This window comes from Mus musculus, chromosome 1 (assembly GCF_000001635.26).
Source record: "Mus musculus strain C57BL/6J chromosome 1, GRCm38.p6 C57BL/6J".
NCBI lineage: Eukaryota > Metazoa > Chordata > Mammalia > Rodentia > Muridae > Mus > Mus musculus.
The window spans coordinates 162,793,097-162,817,750 of record NC_000067.6 but is presented as its reverse complement, the minus strand read 5'-3'; the positions used below and the strand labels follow the sequence as shown (position 1 = coordinate 162,817,750).

The 24,654-nt window shown below is 41.4% G+C and overlaps 1 protein-coding gene across 8 annotated transcripts; it reads left to right on the top strand.

The window, feature by feature from the left end:
• Positions 1-1,678: 1,678 nt before the first annotated feature.
• On the top strand, positions 1,679-24,563 carry Fmo4 (flavin containing monooxygenase 4). Of its 8 annotated transcripts, XM_006496773.3 has the most exons (12): positions 1,679-1,947; positions 3,121-4,050; positions 5,098-5,222; positions 6,313-6,403; positions 7,822-7,961; positions 9,302-9,490; positions 10,068-10,230; positions 12,455-12,597; positions 13,982-14,178; positions 18,600-18,952; positions 22,630-22,699; positions 23,358-24,563. In XM_006496773.3, the coding sequence occupies exons 4-12, from the start codon at positions 6,349-6,351 to the stop codon at positions 23,791-23,793; spliced, it is 1,746 nt and encodes a 581-aa protein (XP_006496836.1). In that variant the 5' UTR covers positions 1,679-1,947; positions 3,121-4,050; positions 5,098-5,222; positions 6,313-6,348; the 3' UTR covers positions 23,794-24,563. The 8 variants fall into 8 exon arrangements, with proteins under 8 accessions (XP_006496836.1, XP_006496839.1, XP_030109252.1 ...); XM_006496776.4 differs by lacking the exon at positions 6,313-6,403; XM_006496774.3 differs by lacking the exons at positions 1,679-1,947; positions 3,121-4,050 and adding an exon at positions 4,058-4,175.
• Positions 24,564-24,654: the final 91 nt, after the last annotated feature.

Here is a 24,654-nt window from a genome sequence, read left to right as displayed (position 1 = left end):
AATACCATGTCTCTAAATAATTTTTAAGTGTATAGTTATGTATTGTCATGGCACAGCCCCCACCTAGCATGTCTGGGGCCCTGGACATTCAGGGTTACAAGAAGCAAAGCTTTTGGAGTGGTGAAGACCTGCCTATGATAACATGCCCCTCAAAAAGGATCTCCTCATCTTCCTCCATAAAAGTCCCAATGCCTACTTCGTGAATGAGAAATACCCAGGAGATTATACAACCCCCACAATCTTTAGTCGTGCACAAAAGGCAGCTGTGGTGGTTTGAATATGAATGGCTACCATAGGCTCATATGATTGGATGTTCATTTATTAGGGAATGGCACTACTTGGAAAGGATTGGGAGGTATGACCTTGTTAGAGAAAGTTGGTCCCTAGGTGTGAGCTCTGAGGTTTCAAAGGCCCAATAGAGACCCGCTATCCCTCTCTCTTCCTACTGCCTGTGGATCTAGATGTAGAATTCTCAGCTACTTCTCCAGCACCATGTCTGCCTGTTCATGTGTCCCCACCATGATGACAATGGACTAAATCTCTGAAACTGTAAGCCAGCCCCAATTACATGTTTTATTTTATAAGAGTGGCCACCACAGTCATGGTGTCTCTTCACTGGCTAAGACCGGAGCCTTGTGTTTTGATTGTTCCGCTGCCCTCTGCCAAGTCTACAGGGGAAAAAGCAAGACCTCTAAGAGACTGCTCCTTTAGAAGGAAGTGCACTGACAGCACTCTGACTCAAGATGAGCAGGAAACTATTCCAACAAACAAACACATTTTGGATTTAAAAAAATAAAAGACAAAGTATTTTTACCTAGACCCACTTATCTCACAATCCTTTAGACAAGGGCAAAAAGAGTGTGCCAGCATGCAGACCCAGGGAATGCTGACTTTATAGGATTTCCTCGTTATCAGTCTCAAGTCAGGCTCTCTCCATACAGCTTAAAAGCTGTTGCTTTGTCTCCAGATGTTACTGTTCTTGCAACCAAACAGGGTGGCTCCCATCGGGATGAATACAAAGCCAAAACAAGGGCAGTCAAAAATAAAAGAATGGGCAAAGACTTTATTAGCTGTGGGAGGTAAGGAGAACATGGAAGGTATTTCAAAGCAATGTCCTCCTCCAATGAAGAAAACAAAGATTATATTCAAGGAGTCTAGGCAGATTCATGTAAGAAAGTATGTTAGTGGCCGGGCCATTCCCAGGCACGTTCCATTCAAACCGTACGCTTCTGGACATAGGAGACTGAGGCCATACCTCAACAGGGGAAAGCGATGGATGGTAACACTTTGGGTCGTGATTAGCTTATGCCATGTAAGGGATAGTTTGGGTGTGTATTCTTGCTTTTCTCAGAGAGGATTTAGTAGCAGCTAACCTTGAACCTGGTGAGGTAATACAGTTTCCCCAAGGGTGTTGTTTCCCTTAGAAACTAATAGTGGGCTTTGTGTGTTTGCTTTCTTGCTTGTTTGCTTGCTTGCTTGCTTGCTTGCTTGCTTTGTTTTGTTTTTGCCTCTGAGTCTCAGTCATCTCTGGACCCTCCCTCAGCTCAGTCCACAGAGCACAATAGTGGATAAATTCCTTTGCTCCCAGTGGATTCTACTCTACACTTCCCACGTTACTGGTTTAACTAACAACCCCCTTGTGTCATTCCAAAGACAGAGCACCGCAGAAATCTGACCACCGAGACCTTCATTTAGTGGCCTAGCAATTCAAGTGTTCTTCTTGGTGACAGCCATTTGTTCCTGGTTAGAAGCCATCTGTGCCTCCTTCTCAACTCAAGAGACTCCACAGTTACCTTTGCCCACTTGCTTCCACACTCCCTGTTCAACATAACTCTGTGATATACTGTTTTTAGAAAGAACCAAGGACAGGAGGGGACACGTGACTGAAGAACGAACACCAAGAAAAGTCTTGCGCTCAGCCATTTGTCTAATACAAAATCCTTTGATGTGAGTTTTTTCCTCTTATGCCTTTCTGCTTTCTTTGTGCTTTATGAGCCAGGCAGGGTCTTGCTATGTAGCTGTGTCTGGCTTGGTACTAGCCATGTAATCCAAACTGGTCTCAAATGCACTGCAATTCTTTAACTTCAGACTACTGAGCACAGGCGTGCGGGTTAATGAACATAGGAATTTTTTTCTTATGCAAATAGTACATCTTAGAGTGTTTTACTAGCCTTCTTTGGGTCCAAAGATGAGTCAGGATCAAAGTTCAAACCCTGCTTTGCTGCCTCTAAGGTTCAGTCTCCTCTTACCAGAGCTCACTCTAAACTAATAAACTTGCAAATGAACTCAGCTGAAATGGAAGAGGTACAGGTTTGAAAATACACAGTGAGCGAGGTATGGAGACCCCCGACCTCACGGGAGGCTGAACAGCAGTAGGTTTGGAAAAGAACGCCCTGAGATATCCATTACTGCCACCAGTGGAGTCTGGGAGGTCTGAGGACTCAGACCTTCTCCCTGCTCCATTTTCTCAGCCATCCCACTTTGTTTCTGTTCCTGGTGCTTCTGGACTGATTGTGAGGCAAGTTGCAAAGCTACAGGGACAGACTCCCTGAGCCCACCTAGTTAATGATGCACCAGTAAACCTGAGCAGAAGGAGAAAGCCTCGGTGACAGGGTCACAGGACACCTCAGTCCTTCAGCTCAGCACATGCCCACGGTGGCTCAAGCATCAGAAGTGCTTGCGGCCGTGGGCAGACTCTGTCTCTCAGAGTGGTGCAGAACTCAGCAGTGAGGAAACTCCTGCTAGGCTCCTCTGGCTGGGCCTGTGGGCACAATGCACACATGCTCTCCTGGTTCCCCAAGGCAAATAAATAACACTGTGTTAAGTGGTGCATACACACAGAAATCACACAGATAATTTTGCCTGCAACCCAGGGATGGTGGTATATGATAGTATCTCAGCTCTGGGGAAGTTGGCATAAAAGGATGGCAAATCTGAAAAGCACAAAAGAGTCATAGAGCACATAGAAAATCCCTGTCTCAGAAAGAAGGAAGAAAAGGGCCTGCGAGAGATTAGGCTCTTTATCCTAAATGACAGCATTTAGCTAAGCTGAGCAGAGCACTGGGCTTCTCCATCAGATCTCATCTGACTGTATTCATGTTGCCTTCCTGACTCCTCCAGGTGTTTGCATGTCTGACTTCCGGTTCAGAAAATGGTCAGTGGTAACGAACTTCCCTCAGCAACAACAAATCGACATGGGCCACCGTCACTATGGTGGCTTCCAAGCATTGAGAGAAAATACATACAAGCCCTGGCTTTTTGTTATTAACTACTGCTACTGCTTCCTCAGTTGTTCTTCCTGTGACAAAGCATTGGAAAACACCAAGTACATGTGGTAGTCTCTCTCTCTCTCTCTCTCTCTCTCTCTCTCTCTTGCTCTCTCTCGCTCTCTCCCTCTCTCTCCCTCTCTCCCCCGCTCTCCCTCTCACTCACTCTTATGTTGGTTTAAGAGGCGAATCATCAATCCAGTCATTAAAACCTATTATCATCCACATATAGGCAATAGTTCTTAGCCATCGAACTAAAACGGAAGCCATTATTTTGGAATGTGTAGGAATGTGGGGGAAGTTGGCACAGAGTAGTGGATGGATATGATCATATTTGACTGGATACATATAAAAAATCTCCAAGAAAAAATAATATGACGGAGAATGAAATCAGGGTGTCACTAAGAAGGATGAAAGTTTGGCGCCCTCTAAAGGCACCCAGCCTTCTGATGCCTTTACCTCTTGTCCATTGGAGGGTGTGGGAAAGGGGCAGGACTCCCGTTGTTTCTAATCTGAAAGCTGAATTCTAAATCGTCACTCCGCCCTCCCCCGCACCCCGAGATTGTGGAATTCACATTAATACAACTCCCTGTTGTCCATAGCCTGGCAGAAGAAGCCACCGGTTTTTGTGTTAAACTGAGAGTTTGACCAAAGTCAGCAAAGTGAGCACTGTTTCCACTTCAGGACAAGGCTCTGAGACTGAAACTTCTTCCTTGTGTTCTATAAAACAAACTCCACCTTTGACCTCTCACCTTTGGCTTCTCACCTGATCAGTGCTTGCAAGGTAAGTGCCCTGGATTTTTTCCCCCTTCAAGAGGAAACTTCCCTAGAAACTGCTCTTGGGAAGGTGAACAGAAAGTGTGTTTTTGCGGAAGGCATGTGATTAGCTTCTGAAGCCCGTTGACTAAGGTAAGAGCAATAGGGTTAAAGGAGATAGAAAGCGGAACAAAGTTGGAGCAGACTATCCAAAGGAAAGACCCCCGTGTCGGTCACACACAGTTGTCCAGCGGGTCCCACTCTGATCTTAGAATGATACAAAACCACAGCTCCGTGGTGATAAGGTGGATTAATTAGTACATCACCAAATGGCAACCTCCCAGAAATCCTAGCTGTGTCGTTCCATATGTTGGAAGAGTTTACTGACTGATAAGGTTTGAGGTGGGGTTTGGTTGTTGTACAAAGGTCCAAGTTCAGAAACTCTGGTCTCCTTTCTAGCCAGAGGGCAATGCAGTATTTCTCACATTTTAGCGTTCCTTAGAATTGACAGAGGTAGCACCTTTCTTAGGCCTTCAAGTTTTAATTCAGAGCTGGATTTTGCTTGACTGTTTGTTGAATTGGGGGAGGGGGTTGTTTTCATTGTTGTCTGAGGGTTTTGCAGCTTTTTCCCCCCTTTCTTTTTTGTGGATTTGTTTTTATTTTATGAGTTATTTGGTCTCAGATGAAAAACTTTCAAACTTGAGTTGGGGGGGGGGCACTTTAAGGTGTTTTCAGGAATTTTGGCCAAGGTGACATACCTGGCTAGAGGCAGAAACAGGAGTAGGTTCAGTTCTCTCTGTTTTCATCTTGCTTATAACCTTCTCTTACTAACATAAACCACATTTTCAAATTGCTATCACCATCAGAGGATCATGGTACTTAAAGACTAATATTGAAGTGTACAGATGTGTTTCTATTGCCAGCATTACTAATCCTGAAACCAATGGTAGAGTCCAGTACTCCATAGTCTACTCTAGAATAGGCTCAATAGTGAATGAATTCCTTTGCTGTCAGTCTATCCCACTAACGTACTTTCCACTTTATCAGTTTAACTAACTCCTGTGTCGTTTCAAAGACAGGGCATGACGGAGATCTGACAACTTCTGACCTTCATCCAGAAATTCAAGAGTTCTTCACGGTGAAGGCCATTTGTCCCTGGTTAAACACCACCCCATATTCACAACTCAAGGGAACTCACAGGTATGTTTGCCATGTTGTCTAGAGGAACTGTCCCTCTTAGGAACAGAGGGTGGAAGGATGAACAGTGAGTCTTTTGTTCTGGGTCCTTTTATGTAAGTATATTGTTTACACAGTCCATTAACACAGGTAGCTTTCATATTTTACCAGTGGTACACCTGAGAGTGTTTTGGTTGGGTTGTTGTTGTTATGTTGATGTTTTGTTGGGTATTTTGTAGTAGGTCTAATAACTTCTCAATAACTGTTGTAGTCACTGTTGCTGTGAAGAGACAACATGTTCAAGCTGACTCTTATGAGAAACATTTAGTTTAGTTGAAGTTCATTATTCTTAATAAGTTCCATTATTATCATGGTAGGAAGCATGGTAATAGACAGGCAGTAGATTGGAGCTACTTCCTGATCCACAAACAGAGAGACTCTGGGCTCAGCATGAGTTTTTGAAAACTCAAAGCCCACCTCCAGTGACATTCTTCCTTCAATAAGGCCTTATCTTTCTTTTTTTTTAAATATTTTTAAAATATTTTTTACTATGTATTTTCCTCAATTACATTTCCAATGCTATCCCAAAAGTCCCCCATACCCTCCCCCCCCCCTCCCCTACCCACCCATTCCCACTTTTTGGCCCTGGCGTTCCCCTGTACTGGGGCATATATATAAAGTTTGCGTGTCCAATGGGCCTCTCTTTCCAGTGATGGCTGACTAGGCCATCTTTTGATACATATGCAGCTAGAGTCAAGAGCTCCAGGGTACTGGTTAGTTCATAATGTTGTTGCATCTACAGGGTTGCAGATCTCTTTAGCTCCTTGGATACTTTCTCTAGCTCCTCCATTGGGGGCCCTGTGATCCATGCCATATCCAGGGATCCATCCCATAATCAGCCTCCAAACGATGACACCATTGCATACACTAGCAAGTGTTTGCTGAAAGGACCCTGATATAGCTGTCTCTTGTGAGACTAGGCCGGGGCCTAGCAAACACAGAAGTGGATGCTCACAGTCAGCTATTGGATAGGCCTTATCTTTCTAATCTTTTCAAATAGTTCCACTCCCTGGCAACTAAACACATATGAACCTGTGGGTCCATTCTCATTCAGTAGGAAAGTTTGAAGTGTCCAGTCTCCTTCTCCCAAATGAACTCAGCTGGAATGGAAGCGGTAACAGCTTTGGAAATACACAGTAAGCCAGGTACAGAGACCCTCAACCTCACAGACAGATGAACAGCAGTAAGTTTGGAACAGGAAGCCCTGAGAAAAGGGACAGAGAGAGCCTCAATGATCGGGTCACAGGATGTCTGAAGCCCTCAGCTCAGCAGCACACACCCATGCTGCCTCAAATGCCAAAAGTGCACCTACGGGCAGACTCCACCTCTCGGAGAAGTGTGTTTATCTGCGGTGAGGAAACTCGTGCTGGGTTTCTTTTACTGGACCCATGGTCCTCATACACACATGCCCTGCTGGTTCCCCAAGGCAAATATCACTATGATGCGTAGAGCATGCATGCAGTGTCGCTCTGCTGCAGATCATGTGTGACTTTACTGGACATAGCTCCATTCTCCACACTTTATATTTGAAAGCTAGAAATTATTACCTCAGGCTTTGTATTATTAATGAAATCACTATTAGTGAACTCGAACAGGTTTTCATATACTTCATGACTGATGCTATCCTTTTCTCGGATAAATAGCCCATTCACATCAATTTGCTCAATTATTATTATTATTATTATTATTATTATTATATTATTCCCTTTATTGAAAATAGATTATTTTCTCAAATTTCTCTTTATTATTAATCTACAAGCTTATTTTACATATTAAGCATAGTAGTATTTTGTGTTTTTCAAAATATTTTCTCTAGATTGTTCACTTTGTTTTTTAAAGGTTTGTTTGTTTTACCATTTTACGTATATGAGCATTTTGCCTGCGTATATGTATGTGAACTGTGTGTATGCTGGGTCACCAAGAAAATCTAAAGAGGCCATCAGATCCCCTGGGACTGAAATTACAGCCAGTTGTGAGGCACCGTGTGTGAGCTAGGAATTGAACTCAAGTCCTCTGGAATAGCCAGCATTCTTAGCCACTGAGCCATCTCTCTAGGAGAATATTTAGAGAAGCAAGATGATAGTGAAAAGTCCCTTTAATACTGAGGGGTTATAGGCGTCCTGTGGAGCTAATGTACTAGCTACACTCAGTAATTAAAGCAGTAACAATAATAAACAGCTGGGTTTAATTGAGCACTTACTAGTACCTCGTGTACTTCTGAACCTTTCCAACACATACCAGTCACTTAGCCTTCACAAAAACTCTAGTGATCTTCATTGTCACCCCCATTTAACTGAAGAGAAAGAGCAAGTCACATAGAAGAGTGGAACCTAGCTCAAGGTCACACAACTAACAAAAGGTAAGGCCACTACTTCAAACCATTGACTTCCAGAACCTGCAGCTTTAAATCAAGCTATGATTCAACTCCCACCCAAAGAGTAAGTAAGAGGATTTAGTTAACATTAATAAACATTTAGCATTAGTAACACTCCCTAGGCTGAGTCCTATGTCAAGGGTTCTCTTCCAATACTGCCATACAGAGCTTTTCTTGACCTTCACACAGAGCGCACCATGGCCAAGAAGGTGGCAGTGATTGGAGCTGGCGTAAGTGGCCTGTCCTCTATCAAGTGCTGCTTGGACGAGAACCTGGAGCCCACCTGCTTTGAGAGAACTAGCGACTTTGGCGGACTGTGGAAGTTTGCTGTGCGTAGTTCATCTTCCCACCTTAGCACCCATAACCCAGTCATGTGTTGCCCCTGCTCATTTGAGGTGGTATTAGCCTGCCTTGGTGGTCAAAACAGGAGTTCACTGCAGCAAGCTAAATATGTGTGTGGCACCATGATAAACACTATGTGGGATGCGGTCTGATATGTAAGGAGCCTTAGAAATAGGCAAGGCATAGTCACGGGCACGGAGAAGAGAACAGGAAAGGAGTGAAATCTGATAATGATATCAGCATAGTTTGGAGGTTTCTGGTGATCTGGGGACTTGGAAATTCTAAAGGTAGCGAAGCATCACATCCAGCAAGCTAGCCGATCTTGGTGAATGGAGAATGGATCACACACTGGGAGAGGATGAAGTTCCAGTTAAGCAGCAGTTAGCCAACTCCCAGACGTTGTTCGGATGTTATGAAAAGACTCATCCGCTCAACATGTACTTAGCATGTCTTTCTGCCCGGATACGATGGTGCAGAAAACAGACAGGGACCCCACCACCCTCCATGTAGTTGAGAAAAGAACAGAAACAGTAAAGAGGTCCTCTCAGTGCAGTGTGAGAAGTTCTAAGATGCAGCTCACCAGTGCTGTGGGGCCCCAGCAGTTACCTGCAGCAAACCCTTGAGTCCTGGAAGGCCTCTAGGGGCACTGAACCCATTTGAGAGAGAGATGGAGCCTGGTTTCAAACATCAAAGCTCATTGGTGCCTGGCATGCAGATGCCTTTGATGTTTTGGTTTGAGTCATAGAGACCAAGACCAGAGAATGAGTTAAGAAATACAGAAGAAAAAAAGGCTACCAGGACATGATAAATCTTCCTTATGATGGGGGCGGGGGAGGCTAATGAGGGGCCTGGGTTTTGTTCCTAAATTTAATGTTTGATATTCCTAATGCTGGTGGAAAGAATGAAATCAGTAAAGAAGCATAGAATATAATGGGGGAAACTATCAAGCATTTCCCTGGAAAGAGGCAAGGTGAGAAATGGCCAGAGTGGAGGGAGTCACTATGGCAGGTGAAGAAGGAACAGGCAGCCAGGACTAACCAGGAGCCCTGCGTCTGTGGAACCATTTAAGAGCAATTGTGTGCCGTCATCAGCTTCTTTGTGATGGACAAAGAGATTGCATTGACTTGTTTCAGCTCCAATAAGGATGTCTTATCCTGGCAACACGGGCACCCAATGCTGGGTTTTCTAGAACTCTTTAAAGTTACAAGTAGACTGTTAATTGCTCTGACCCCTTTCAGCTGGACACAATGAGCCACCAAGGCCACCTAAAGAATCTTCTTTTCTGCCTTGTCCCTTCTTCCCTTCTTACTAACTATCTCCACTACAGGACACTTCCGAGGATGGGATGACCAGGGTTTACAGGTCACTAGTGACAAATGTCTGCAAAGAAATGTCATGTTACAGTGACTTCCCATTCCGAGAAGATTACCCCAACTTCATGAGCCATGAGAAATTCTGGGACTATCTCAGAGAATTTGCTGAGCACTTTGGCCTGCTGAGATATATTCGGTTTAAGGTAAGATAGGTTGGGTTATGGAAAGTTCGTGAACGGAGGCTGGCCTAGTCAGCAATCTTATGGAAATGAGATGATTAAGAAAACTTTTCCTTGATTTCTCTCTTGATGTGAGTAAGATAGGTAATTCTTTCCTCGCTATTCCTTACTTACAGCGTTAAAATACTGAATTTCCTGAGTCCTCCTCTTAATGTCAAAGTATCATTTAGGATGGAACTCAAGATTTTTTTTTCTTGAGAATAGAGTAAGAATAATTCTATTTATGAAACCTACTGAGAAGAAATGACTACAACTCTCAACATAGAAATTATGATGGAGGAAAGTTTGCTCTTTGGATTTCTCTCTTCATCAGGAATTATAAGTCGTTTCCTTCTCATCAAGAGTATGTCCTGCTCCATCCTTCCAATAAAGCGGATTCAGCTGTCCTAACTCCCGGTCCACATAGAGCATCTGTGAGAATACACGGGCTACTTAATTTCTCAAAGAATGAGCTAGCTGATATTGACAGACCTTACTTATCATCAGTTGGTCCATTTAAAATAGAAGACAGTTATTATACCAGTTTGTCTCTTCCTTACAGACAACTGTGCTCAGTGTAACAAAGCGCCCAGACTTCTCTGAAACTGGCCAGTGGGATGTTGTCACAGAGACAGAAGGCAAACGGGACAGGGCAGTATTTGACGCTGTTATGGTTTGCACTGGGCAATTCCTGAGCCCACATTTACCTCTGGAGTCCTTTCCTGGTGAGTCAATTCTACCTGAGACCATCACTACTCTTTTGGGATCTTCTAAAAGAGAAATGACTTGCTCATAATTGAAAATACTTCCCTGGGCTTTTAGACAATGTTTCATTTGCCTAGAAATTACATGCGCAGAATTACTTTGAATGGTTAAAAAAAAAAGTTTGGTTTTGGTGTGCGGTCTTATTATTTACATATTAATATAAATGCTGTGGCTGAAACCCTGCCCAACATGTCTACTTCAAGTACAGCAATCAAACAAGAAAGAAGACTTAAAATATCACATCTGTCATTTTTAAAAAGCTGTTAATTTTGTTGGGGGTGAGTTATAGGTCCTTTGAAGCAGGGCTGGTCTATGATTCAAAAACTTAATATAAGAGAATACAGAAGCTTGACTGGTGGGTTTTAAAGGAAACAAAACAGAAATTATATATTTAAACGAATACATTCAATCTTTTAAAATTGCCTATTACACCTCTCAGACCAGGGTGTTTTGAAATCCCCCTTTGAAACCAACCAGTTTGGCACACTCTTTTTAATACATTCATGGCTGGCAAATCTTCATCTCTGAGGTCATAATCAGTTATTTAGAAACCTGATATCCATTCAAATTCAGGTGTGGCAAATAAAATTAGGGAAGTAAGGGATTACTAAATTGTAGTAAAACTGTTCCTATCTGTCAGGATTTGGTGACCCTGAAAGCAATTAGAAAGTATTGATTCTTTTTTTTTATATGTACATGTGACCATGGTATTTACTGTGGGCCATATACATATGTTGGGGGTAGGGGGTAACAGGTGCCTGTGTGCAGACACACAGAGGTAAGAGGGGGATGCTGGGCATCCTGCTCTGTCATTTTCCACCTTATTTCTTTGAGACAGAGTCTCTCATTGACCCTTCCACTAGGCTGAAAGCAAGCAGGTCCCAGAAACATCCTGTCTCCACCTCCAACAACTCCTGGGTTCCAGGCATAAGTGAGGCACATCTAGCTATTTCCAAGGATGCTGGGATCCGAACTCAAATCTTCATGCTTGCATAATAAACACACTTGCCCACTGAGCCATCTCTCCAACCCTTTATATTTTTGTTCTGTGGGTTTTATGTTTATTTGGGTTTTTTATTTTTTTGTTTGTTTGGTTTGATTATTGTTTTTTTGTTTTGAGAAACAGAAGATATTATAAGAGTATAATGGGTAAAATTATCCATTTGCAAGAGAAAAAATAAATATAAATCTTATAAAAATCTATCACAAATAAATAGAATATCCTATTCAAAAATATGTTCAGAAATAGGGATCAAGTGAGAATTCAATCCATAATTTCTCAAGAAGTATTCTAAATGGTGTCTGGACTTGAACTTAGGGATTGAACTCAGATCATCTGATTTGATGACATGACCCTTAGCCCACTGTGCCATCTATTGACCCCTCATCAATGTTTTTATATATTTCTCTCTTTGAGTAAACCTATCCCCGGCTATTTTGTTGTAGCTATTACATATGGAATTATTTTATTGATTTCTATATCAGATCTTTTCCCATCAATATACAGCAATAGTACTGTAGGTTGATTTAGTATCCTACAATTTTGCTTAATTAATTAATCTTATAGGGTTGTTTTTTAGGGGGAAATCTATGGAGTTTTCACTATATAAAGTCATCTTATATGCAAACAATGGGAAATTAACTTCTTTCTTTCCAAATGAATGCTCTTATTCCTTCTTTATTGTCCTAGCTAGAATTTCCAGTAGTACAGTGTATGAAAGAAGTAAACATAGGTGCCCCTGCCCTGTCCTACATGGCAGAGGGATGCTTTCAAGGTTTTCCCACTTGCTATGATATTATCCATGAGCTTATTTGACATGAACTTTATTATATTTATGTATATTCACAGTGTGCAGACCACAATGCACATGGAGAAGTCAGACAACAATTTTCACAAGTCATTTGTCTCCTTCCATCATGTGGATTCTGGGAATTGAACCCAGGTTATCAGACTTGTCAGCAAGCACCTTTACCCACGGAGCTATCTCTCCAGCTCAGAACAGTATTTTTAACAAGGCAGGTTGTACAAGATCTGTGCTTGGGCTCACTCAATTCCAGGAAGAATTGTTCTTCCTGCTTCTATGTGCTGCAAGTGGTGATACAAGCAGCAAGTTTCTCTACCGTTGCACACTGCAGAATTACAATGTAAGCATTTCAGGTCTGTTCATCCTGTTCTTCCCTCAGGAATCCATAAGTTTAAAGGACAGATCCTGCACAGCCAAGAGTACAGGATTCCAGATGCCTTCCGGGGCAAGCGCATCCTGGTGGTTGGTCTTGGAAACACTGGCGGGGACATAGCAGTAGAGCTCAGTGAAATAGCAGCTCAGGTATTTCTGACTATTTCTGACTCTGTCTCCATTCCCATCAGCATGGATAGTGGCTACAGAGAAGCTACTAAGACAATAGATGCCTTCCCAATTGGCAAACTATGCTGGCATGAATGGGGGAACGTCCCAAAGCCACTCTTGGTCTGCTCTTTCAGAAAACACACTTCACAGAACGTGACTATGTCTAAAAGACTACAGAAAAACTATGTGAACGCCTAATCACAAGCATTATTCAGATGTGATCTTTAAGGGATGAGACCAGTTAGGCAACCTGACTCACAGAAGGCAAGGCTCTCATTTATACCCTCTCTCCCTCTCCTCTCTTTCTTTCTCCCTCCCTCTGCCTCCCCATCTTCATCTCTCCAGCCTGCACACCTACTCTATTTTCCTCTCCCTGAAACCATTTCTTACTTTTTTCTACTAGATTATGATCTCACTACATAGCCTCAGCAGGCTTCAAACTCCCAAAATCTGGAATGACAGGCATACTGCAACGAACACCTAGTCATCTCTCTTTTACATTAAACCCTCTCTAATTCTGTCAAAACCCTTGTTAGAACTCAGTGGTAAGGTTGTTTGCCAAATGCCTCCAACTCTTCTACTAGAAATCAGATTTGTTCATTGTTTTAACATAAAAGTGATCTTTAAGTTATATAAGTATGTAAGCATGCTTGATGATTTTAGAAATTAGAAACAACTCACAAGTTGGAGATAGATCTATTTCACGTACATCATATATAGGAAAGTTATTAGATCTCAAAAGAATAGATTTATATTTAATCTGGTTACAATTGTTTTTCTAAACCTTTTAACTCTCTATTATTCATATGTTTAAAAACTACCAGACCAGAGCCTGAAGAGCTAGCTCAGTCATACAAATAAATGCTTGCCACAAAAGCATGAGGTTCATAGTTCCATCCTCAGAGCCTATATAAAAAGCCACAATGTATGTACTACTGGGAAAGCAGATCTCTGGGGTCACCTAACCTAATATATGAGCCCCAGGCCCAAGTGAGAGACTCTGCCCCAAATAAACAAGGTAGAGGATCCTGAGAAATGACATCAGATGCTGACCTCTGGCTTTTGCATGAACACACGCATTCACACATATCTGCACCCGTACATACCCCAAGCACACATATAATTGCCAGACCAACATATTATAGCTACAAATATTACATTTCAATTTTCACAATTTTATAAATAATATAATGAAGACAACTAACGTGTATAAATTAAATGATGTGCTTTTAGCATTATGGCAATAATAACATATGGTCACACACAAGTCTATGTTAGAAAACCAGAATATATTTTAAACACATCAAAGCAAAGTACTAGAAAGTGATGGACATGTGTTTATCCTTTTCATTTTTCTTTTTAGGTGTTTCTCAGCACTAGAACTGGCACCTGGGTCCTAAGCCGCTCCTCACCTGGTGGCTACCCTTTCAATATGATACAAACAAGATGGCTCAATTTCCTTGTACGAGTTCTGCCTTCACGTTTTATAAACTGGACTCACGAGAGGAAAATGAATAAAATACTTAACCATGAGAATTATGGATTAAGCATTGCAAAAGGGTACTTGAGTTTTCATTCCATGGAAAAACTTCAGTTCATTTTCACTGTTTTTATTACTATGTATATATTTTAATTATCAGTGGAGTTCTATATGTGCATGTAGCATCTACTGTTCAAAGCCAACCTCCCTTTTTCCTTCCTTTCCCTGATAGTCATCCTTCTCCAAACCTAATAAACACTATTCTGACCTTAGCTTCCACATACAGAAATGAATGTGCCACACTTACATTTTTTAGGTTAATGTACTTCATTTTAGGATAATGTATTTAGGTTAATGTCTTTGGGTCTCTCCATTTTTCTGTAAATGGAAGACTCCATTCTCCTTTAGGCTGAAAATACTCTGGTGTGTGTGCATGTGTGTATGTGTATGTCACACTTTTATTCATGCATTTGTTGATGGACATTGAAATTGACTCTACACCTAAGCTATTGTGAATAATAAAATGGGAATGCAGATATTTCTTTGGGATGCTGATTTTATTACTTTGGGATATATTCCCAAAAGTGAGTAGGCAGATTGTATGGTAGATCTAGTCTTAGTTTTTTGTTGTTTGGTTGTGTTGGGTTTTGTTATTGTTGCTGCTGCTGCTATTGTTGCTATTGTTGCTGATGTTGTTGTTTTAGAACTTCGATGCTATATTCAATATTGGCTAAACCAGTTGTTCCTTTTTCCATACCTTCACCCACATTTTTTAGTAAAACAATAGCCATTCTAACTGGAGTGAGATAGCATCTTGTTGTCATTTTGATTTGGATTTCTGATGAGAAATTTTAAATCACTATCTCTCGTTCTGTATTATTCAGAACTCTACATGTTCACTAACTAAAACATTGTCTTAGATTCTCCTATTATAAACTTATTTCCTTAAGATATTGTCCATCAATTTCCACAGTAGTTCTTGAAACAGTCATAGTCACTACCTACTATCCACAGTAGCAAATTCACAATGCTAGAATAAAATAAAAGAAAAAACTTTTGATTCCAGTTTGAAAGGAAATTTTTTTTCTTTTTTTTTTTTTCCTTTCCATTTTTTATTAGGTATTTAGCTCATTTACATTTCCAATGCTATACCAATAGTCCCCCATACCCACCCACCCCCACTCCCCTACCCACCCACTCCCCCTTTTTGGCCCTGGCGTTCCCCTGTTCTGGGGCATATAACATTTGTGTGTCCAATGGGCCTCTCTTTCCAGTGATGGCCGACTAGGCCATCTTTTGATACATATGCAGCTAGAGTCAAGAGCTCCAGGGTACTGGTTAGTTCATAATGTTGATCCACCTATAGGGTTGCAGATCCCTTTAGCTCCTTGGGTACTTTCTCTAGCTCCTCCATTGGGAGCCCTGTGATCCATCCATTAGCTGACTGTGGGCATCCACTTCTGTGTTTGCTAGGCCCCGGCATAGTCTCACAAGAGACAGCTACATCTGGGTCCTTTCGATAAAATCTTGCTAGTGTATGCAATGGTGTCAGCGTTTGGATGCTGATTATGGGGTGGATCCCTGGATAAGGCAGTCTCTACATGGTCCATCCTTTCATCTCAGCTCCAAACTTTGTCTCTGTAACTCCTTCCAAGGGTGTTTTGTTCCCACTTCTAAGGAGGGGCATAGTGTCCACACTTCAGTCTTCATTTTTCTTGAGTTTCATGTGTTTAGGAAATTGTATCTTATATCTTGGGTATCCTAGGTTTTGGGCTAATATCCACTTATCAGTGAGTACATATTGTGTGAGTTCCTTTGTGAATGTGTTACCTCACTCAGGATGATGCCCTCCAGGTCCATCCATTTGGCTAGGAATTTCATAAATTCATTCTTTTTAATAGCTGAGTAGTACTCCATTGTGTAAATGTACCACATTTTCTGTATCCATTCCTCTGTTGAGGGGCATCTGGGTTCTTTCCAGCTTCTGGCTATTATAAATAAGGCTGCTATGAACATAGTGGAGCATGTGTCCTTCTTACCAGTTGGGGCATCTTCTGGATATATGCCCAGGAGAGGTATTGCTGGATCCTCCGGTAGTACTATGTCCAATTTTCTGAGGAACCGCCAGACTGATTTCCAGAGTGGTTGTACAAGCCTGCAATCCCACCAACAATGGAGGAGTGTTCCTCTTTCTCCACATCCTCGCCAGCATCTGCTGTCACCTGAATTTTTGAACTTAGACATTCTGACTGGTGTGAGGTAGAATCTCAGGGTTGTTTTGATTTGCATTTCCCTGATGATTAAGGATGTTGAACATTTTTTCAGGTGCTTCTCTGCCATTCGGTATTCCTCAGGTGAGAATTCTTTGTTCAGTTCTGAGCCCCATTTTTTAATGGGGTTATTTGATTTTCTGAAGTCCACCTTCTTGAGTTCTTTATATATGTTGGATATTAGTCCCCTATCTGATTTAGGATAGGTAAAGATCCTTTCCCAATCTGTTGGTGGTCTCTTTGTCTTATTGACGGTGTCTTTTGCCTTGCAGAAACTTTGGAGTTTCATTAGGTCCCATTTGTCAATTCTTGATCTTACAGCACAAGCCATTGCTGTTCTGTTCAGGAATTTTTCCCCTGTGCCCATATCTTCAAGGCTTTTCCCCACTTTCTCCTCTATAAGTTTCAGTGTCTCTGGTTTTATGTGAAGTTCTTTGATCCATTTAGATTTGACCTTAGTACAAGGAGATAAGTATGGATCGATCCGCATTCTTCTACATGATAACAACCAGTTGTGCCAGCACCAATTGTTGAAAATGCTGTCTTTCTTCCACTGGATGGTTTTAGCTCCCTTGTCGAAGATCAAGTGACCATAGGTGTGTGGGTTCATTTCTGGATCTTCAATTCTATTCCATTGGTCTACTTGTCTGTCTCTATACCAGTACCATGCAGTTTTTACCACAATTGCTCTGTAGTAAAGCTTTAGGTCAGGCATGGTGATTCCACCAGAGGTTCTTTTATCCTTGAGAAGAGTTTTTGCTATCCTAGGTTTTTTGTTATTCCAGATGAATTTGCAAATTGCTCCTTCTAATTTGTTGAAGAATTGAGTTGGAATTTTGATGGGGATTGCATCGAATCTGTAGATTGCTTTTGGCAAGATAGCCATTTTTACAATGTTGATACTGCCAATCCATGAGCATGGGAGATCTTTCCATCTTCTGAGATCTTCTTTAATTTCTGAAAGGAAATTTTAAATTGGCTTTGAAGCATCTTGAAACTGCTACCTTCCAGAAATACAATGCTTATAGCATCCGTGTGTTGGCTCTCACTACCTGTAAAAAAAACACCCAGTGTGGCTGTGATTAGACACAGGAATTCCTAGTAAGAGTCCCTGATGCAATGTATCTTAATATACTATTATATAGCATTATGTACTGGAAAGAAAAAGAAAAACTTTAAACTTCATGTCATGACATTAAATATACCTAACTCAAATACTCATTAGCAACATCTATTTTTGAAGTATAAAAAAATATATCAGAGATTATGTGACCTGTCAATTTTATAGAGACCATATTTCTGGTGTGATTGTGTAATGATGAAAATAGCCACCTATGTAAATAGATGAATAGTTTTTCATTTAAATGAATAGTTACTTACTGGCTTCCTCTTGACTTAATATGACTTCTGAGGACCTGGGTGATGTGGAACCCCAAATTGATCATCAAATGGTTGACTGTATATTCTATGCTCATACTTTAAGCATTACTATGCTAGGGGTATGGCTCAATGGTAAACCATTTTCCTGGTACATGTGAGGCCCTTGGTTCAATCTCCACACTGGAAAAGAAAGAAAAAAAAAAGGAAGAAACCAAAAACAGAAGCACTGTTTTAGAAATGAATTCTGATGAATAAAGCAAGTGCTGGTGAGATTGTTCATAAAGGAGCCTGCTACCAAGCCTGAGAACCCAAGTCCAGTCCTCAGAACATGTAGTAGAAAGAAAGTACCCGCCCCTCCAAATTCCCCTCCTCCTCCTCCTCCTCCTCTTCCTCTCCTTTCTTCTTCCTCCACCTCCTCCTCCTCTTCTTTCTTCTTCCTCCACCTTCTCCTCCTTTTCCCCATCCTCTTTCTTCTTTTCCTCTTCATCCTCTTCTTCCTCCTCCTCCTTTTCCCTCTCCTCTTCTCTTCTTCCTCCTCCTCCATTTCCCTCTCCTCTACCTCCTCCTCCTATCTATCTTGCTACCTATCTGTATCTCTATATCTATCTCAATGTAATTTTTAAGGGAATTGTAAAATCAAGTGTCATTTTCTCCTTGCCGTTTTCAGGGAACAAGGAGGCAGCATGTTATAAATACAGTGATTGTTTATCGGGTTCCCAACTTCAAATTAAATACTGGTCAGCTCACTTTCTTGGTTTGGCAGATAATCTAATTCAATTGACTGAAGAAAAATCACTTGCTAAGTCTCTTGTAAGTAACTATGGTGAATATTTTTTTTTCCTTTCTCCAAGGAAAAAACCAAAATTTATTGTAAATGATGAACTACCAACCTGTATACTTTGTGGGAAAGTCACCATGAAAACCAGCGTGAAGGATTTTACAGAATCTTCTGTCATCTTTGAAGATGGTACAACAGAAGCCAACATTGATGTAGTGATCTTCACTACAGGATATGAATTTTCTTTTCCCTTTTTTGAAGAACCTCTCAAAAGCCTTTGTACAAAGAAGATCATCCTATACAAGCGAGTCTTTCCCCCAAATTTGGAGAGAGCAACATTAGCCATTATTGGCCTGATCAGCCTTAATGGGTCGATCTTAGTGGGCACAGAGTTCCAAGCACGATGGGCCACAAGAGTATTCAAAGGTATGTTTGCTTAATTTACACACAAATGCCATCAATTGAATCTGAGTTGCTGCCATTTTCGTAAAGTCAAACAGACATGAGCTAAGGTAATATAAAATACTAGAAGCATACTTAATGAACAATCAATCATATATGTGTGTGATATTATAAGAGATATGCATATGTCATTTCCTCTGACTGAGGGCAAGCTCTGCTGACTCTGTGGATGGGATAAGAATTGCTGTGAAAGTTGCCCACATAGAGACAAGAGTCCTTTCACATAGAAAAGAAGGTTAAACTAACAACAAGCCATGCTTTAAGACCTAAGCCTATATTGCTTTGAAATGAGATGTTACTCCTTTCCTAGACATTTGGGGAGATGCTTCAACCAGACCCACATCCTCATAATTTTCCCTGTCTCTCTATCTCACCTATAACTTCTCACACATGCCTATAAAATATTTGACTCTGGGCATCACTTGATGTCAGTTATCATTTCCAGAAGCTAAAGGGTCTGGAGACAGTTTTTGGATCCAACCCCAGCATTGAAACTCATCAGCTTTGTAAAGACCTCTTAAGATCTCAGGTCCTCCATCTATATAAGATTTGTGTCGAGGGTTTCTGTTTTGGGGGACTTGAGGGTTTTATTTGTTTTTGTTTGTTTTGGGGGTTTTTTGGGGGGGAGGGTGAGACAGGGTTTCTCGGTGTAACAGTCCTGGCTGTTCTGAAACTCACTTTGTAGACCAGGCTGCCCTCAAATACTCAGAGATCTGCCTGCCTCTGCCCCATGAGTTCTGGAATCAACTGGCATTTTCCACCATGACTGACCTTTTTTCAAGATTAATTTATTCAAATATATATATGTGTATAGATATCATCTAGAGCATATATACCATCTAGAGCATTATATATATCATCTAGAGTATATATGTGTGTGTGTATATATATGTATATATATACATATATATGTAATCTAAAGCATATATGTATATATGTATATATATGCTCTAGATAATACAACCACAAGAGGGCATCAGATATCAGATCCTATCACAAATGGATTTGAGCCACCATGTGGTTGCTGAGAATTGAACTCAGGACCTCGGGAAGAGCATCCAAGTGCTCTTAACCGCTGAGTCATCCTTCCAGCCCATCAAGGATTTCTTTAATGGGTACTTTCTACAAAGCAGAGTGCTTGACCCACCGTGAAGCCTACTAAGGGATATGCTCTGCTCTTACTGTAGGCATCCCAGCACACCAGTTAGGTCAGCAAGTGTTTTAAAGAACAGCAGCCACGTTGTTTTTAAATATAAATAGCTTTCACATTTGGATCAAAACTGTTATACTTAATAAATAAAAACAACCACCAGTAATCTCACACTGTAATTGCAACAGATATCAACCACACTTGAAAACCTATAATTGGGGCTCACAGGCTAAGAGAACTTTATGTTCTTGCAGAGAACACAGGCTCAGTTCCTAACACCTATATGGTAGCTTACTACCAGTTTCAGTGCATTCATGTAGGCAAAACACTCATATACAAAAAATAATACAAATTTATTTAAAGCAGACTGTTTTCTCCTAGGTTGATAAGTATTCTATTTATATGTATGTATTTGGTTATTCACGTGGGATTATCCAATGTGTATTTTATCGTGCTGGGGTTTGAGCACAGGGTCTTGTACGCCAGTCCAACACTCTATCCCTGAGGTACATTCTCAGCTTTCTTTCTTTTCTTCTTTTTCTTTCTCTTTTCTTTATTCTTTCTTTCTTTCCTTTTTTTTTTGAGATAAGAATTTACTAAAATTTCCAAGCTGACCTTGAGCTTGTCACCCTCCTGCTTTTGTCTCCTAAGCACCTCAAATCATAGGCCTGCACCACAAGCCTGACTGCATACATGCTATCTGAGTGGAAGGAAAGAAGAAATAAGACACATGTAGAAGGTCCTTATATTGCAAGAAAAAGAATTGCAACCTTTCATTAAATTATCAAAAAAATTGTATTTCTTTACAGCTGAATTAAAGTACTGTTACAATATTATCCAATTACATTAAAACCACAGAAGACTCTTAAATACCTAGGGTTGTTTATGAATAATGAGCTGTAAAATGCTTATTAAAATGATACAGTTGGCAAGACACAGCTTGATTGGCTCACACAGCATAAGTAATTGTGTGGTCCACTGGAGAGCTTCCAAGATGCACTTCAGCAACCAGAATCTTGCTCATTTTTGACAAGATAACAAAACCCTGGCAGAAAACATAGCACAGAGTTGCTTAGACCTAATTCTGAGGGTAATGAATGCACCTAGAACTGCCATTTTGGTACCAGAAGAGGATGGGAGACAGAGTGGATTATCAAGGTAACAAGTAGAGGCAAGTAAGAAAAGCTGGGGAAGTAGGTTCACATAAAGTAGGCAAGGGTAAAGTTCCCGAAAACCAAAGGGACAGAATGAGATTTTAGAGGCTGGGGACCACTAGAGAGAAGGGTCAGAGCCATGGTGGTAGGCTAAAATCTGGTTTAGAAGTAAAATGAACAGGAGCAGAGGTCAAGGTCTGAAGTTGTCCTAAGAAGGTTTGTTGCTGCTCTAGAGGCTGTGGGACCTGGGAGAATGGAGCCGACCAATAAGACAGACTGAAGTCTTATGCAATAACCAACTCTATTCAGAACTTCAGTTTATACTATGAGGGTTACAGAAGGTTGAATGAGCCGGGCGTGGTGGCGCACGCCTTTAATCCTAGCACTCGGGACGCAGAGGCAGGTGGATTTTTGAGTTGGAGGCCAGCCTAGTCTACAAACTGAGTTCCAGGACAGCCAGGGCTATACAGTGAAACGCTGTCTTGGAAAACCAAAAAAAAAAAAAAAAAAAAAAAAAAAAAAAAAAATTGAAAGAGTAAAGCTCTCATGAGCTCATGAGCTCAAGCTGTATACAATCACAAGGACAAGCTCCACATGGCCAAAAACGTATTTTTCTACAGAGTTATAGAAAGGATAGTTTAAACATTTAACTGAATACCAACAGCAAACAATAATGGGTAACCGGAAGTAAACTCCCTCCCTCCCATCTGATACACCTGGGAGGAGCACGAAAACCCATCCCAAGAACAATGACATGCTTTGAAGGAACTGAGGTCCCAAGACTTGTTTTCTTGGAGTGTTCTCGAAAGTACTCGGTTTTCTCCTCTCTCAACTCCTTTCCTGGACTGAGTTCCGACAGAGGTGGTCCTCACAATATACACAGACAGAACTCCTCCGAGGCTGAGACTGACCCACAGGAGACCTCGAAATAACAAAACAGAAGATGTGTCCAAAAATGGTCTCTCAGAGCGTTTCCATTTAAACAAGTGCCTCTAAACCACACACACACACACACACACACACAAGTGTCATTACACAATATAATATAGATTGTGTTGAGAGGGAAAGGGGGAACATAACTGTAGATGTGGAGGAACTACAGCAATTGTTGGAGCAGATGTGATGTCTGGTGTGTGTGGTGAGGGGCTGAGGATTGAGCCATCTGGCACCCATCTGAGAATCTGGTGATGAAGTTCCCTGGTTAACTGGAAGTTTCCTGTGTACTGCGGTTACTAAGTTCCAAGGTTGGAGGAGAGGGAGGCCAGAAATGAGAGGATGCAGAACTTAAGAAAAAGAAAAGCTAACATCTTTACTGTTGCTTCTGATCTTCCTCACAGGACTCTGTAGCATACCTCCATCTCAGAAACTGATGGCCGAAGCCACTAAAACGGAGCAGCTCATTAAAAGGTAAGAAGTACCCCCGCTATAGGGGATCCTTAGTAAATTCTACTCATCCCCCTGTGACTCGGAACATCTGTCCCTGTCTTCCTGCCTTGCCTTCACATGGTCCCATGAATTCCATTCTGAACGTAATTACTTCCCACCTCACAGGCTGGGCTTTGTCTATATTTGCCTTATGGCCTCTTCCTCCTTATTGTTGAACCCCAAAATTAGATCTCACTCATAGATGACCTCATCCTGGCCTGTGGCTTTAAATACCATTGTATAATTGATTATTCAAGTAATACTCCTGCCTCAGCCTCCCAGGTAGCTAGGATTATTCATTACCCTGTCCACGTATGAAATGCTTTCTGATCTAGTCTTTCATCAACATCTTATTTGGACAGACCAGGCTTTAGCCTCGTGTCATGCTCAAACACCAAAAGCCACGTCCTAAATGCTTCCCTTCCTACCTCCTATAACAAAGAACTTGCCCTCGCAGCTACACTTGCTAAATAAGCCCCCCTTGCTATTTCTTTCCAACTTAGAAAAGCATTCCCAAATGAAGTTTGATCCTAATACAGCAGTAACAAAGAAGTACGGTAGGGAGTTGATCTTATAACTTGGGAGATGCAGAACAGGGGGTGGGTGGCTAATGACTATTATTTGCCATTTTTGCCCGTAGGGGTGTGATTAAAGATACCAGCCAAGACAAACTGGACTTCATTACCTACATGGACGAGCTCACTCAGTGCATAGGCGCGAAGCCCAGCATTCCACTTTTGTTCATTAAGGATCCAAGATTGGCTTGGGAAGTTTTCTTTGGACCATGTACCCCTTACCAATACCGCCTAGTGGGCCCTGGAAGATGGGATGGAGCCAGAAATGCCATCCTGACACAGTGGGACAGGACTCTGAAACCATTAAAAACTCGAATTGTTCCTAAGTCCCCCGAGCCTACCTCCCTCTCACATTACTTAATAGCTTGGGGGGCACCTGTCCTGCTTGTCTCTCTTTTACTTATCTACAAATCTTCACATTTTCTTGAATTGGTACAAGGTAAGCTACCGAGAAGATTTCCCCCTTACCGATTACTGTGGTACATGCCCCAGAACTCATGAGTTGGTCTCCAGTTTACCAATGGAGGAAGGTGTCTGGGACACCCTCTTTAAACAGATTGGTGCTGCTCTCAACACTGGATCACTCTCAGTAGGGCAGGTTGTCATAAAGCAAGGCTGCCTCTGATCTCATCACGTTTTTTGTGCATTTATTTGTGCCCTTTGAACTTTCTACCATGTAATGACATAGAACAAACCTCTCACTAGAAGCTGTCACTGTATCCTTGAGCCCTCCAGCCTCCAGAACCATAAACAAAATTTACCCATTTCATTCATTCTATTGTGATGATGGGAAATGATCTGAGATGCCTCATTACTGATTGCTAAAGATTAATATGATTGCTTGTGAGGGCTGCACTAAGCCATGAGAGTTCCCCCTCAAGTATCTTGGGCATGCCTACTCTCTTCCCATAGTGTCTTCCAAGTTCATGCCTCACTGGCATGCCCATAGGCCAACCTATCTAGGCAATTACCCGCTGAGAATCTATTTCAAGATTATTTTAAGTTATGTAAAGCTGACAATTATAAAATACCTATCATGCGTAGAATCACACGACTTTTTGTTTGAGGGACTGTGGAGTTTTGTGGGGTCTGGTGTTTCAGGAGTATTTTGGTTTTGGTTTAAGATGAGGTCTCAGTATATGGCTTTGGCTGGCCTTGAACTCTTAAGGAGATCTTCTCACCTCTGCCTGACTGCTGTAATGTAAAAATATGTGCCACCAAACCCAGCTGTCACTTGATGTTTTGTATCTTATAATAAATGATGGAGCCTTCTCAGTTGTCATTATTTTATTCTAAACATTACTTAATAGAAAGCATAGCTAAGTAAATATTTGATTATTGGATGAATAAGTAGTGACTTCA

What these genes read in the sequence shown, in the direction of transcription:
- Fmo4 (XM_006496773.3), top strand. Translation starts at nt 6,349, where the DNA reads ATGAACTCAGCTGGAATGGAAGCGGTAACAGCTTTGGAAATACACAGT. An exon ending in TGAGATATATTCGGTTTAAG is followed by an intron (nt 9,491 to 10,067) that starts GTAAGATAGGTT and finishes TCTTCCTTACAG; the next exon opens with ACAACTGTGCTCAGTGTAAC. An exon ending in GGATTAAGCATTGCAAAAGG is followed by an intron (nt 14,179 to 18,599) that starts GTACTTGAGTTT and finishes CCTTTCTCCAAG; the next exon opens with GAAAAAACCAAAATTTATTG.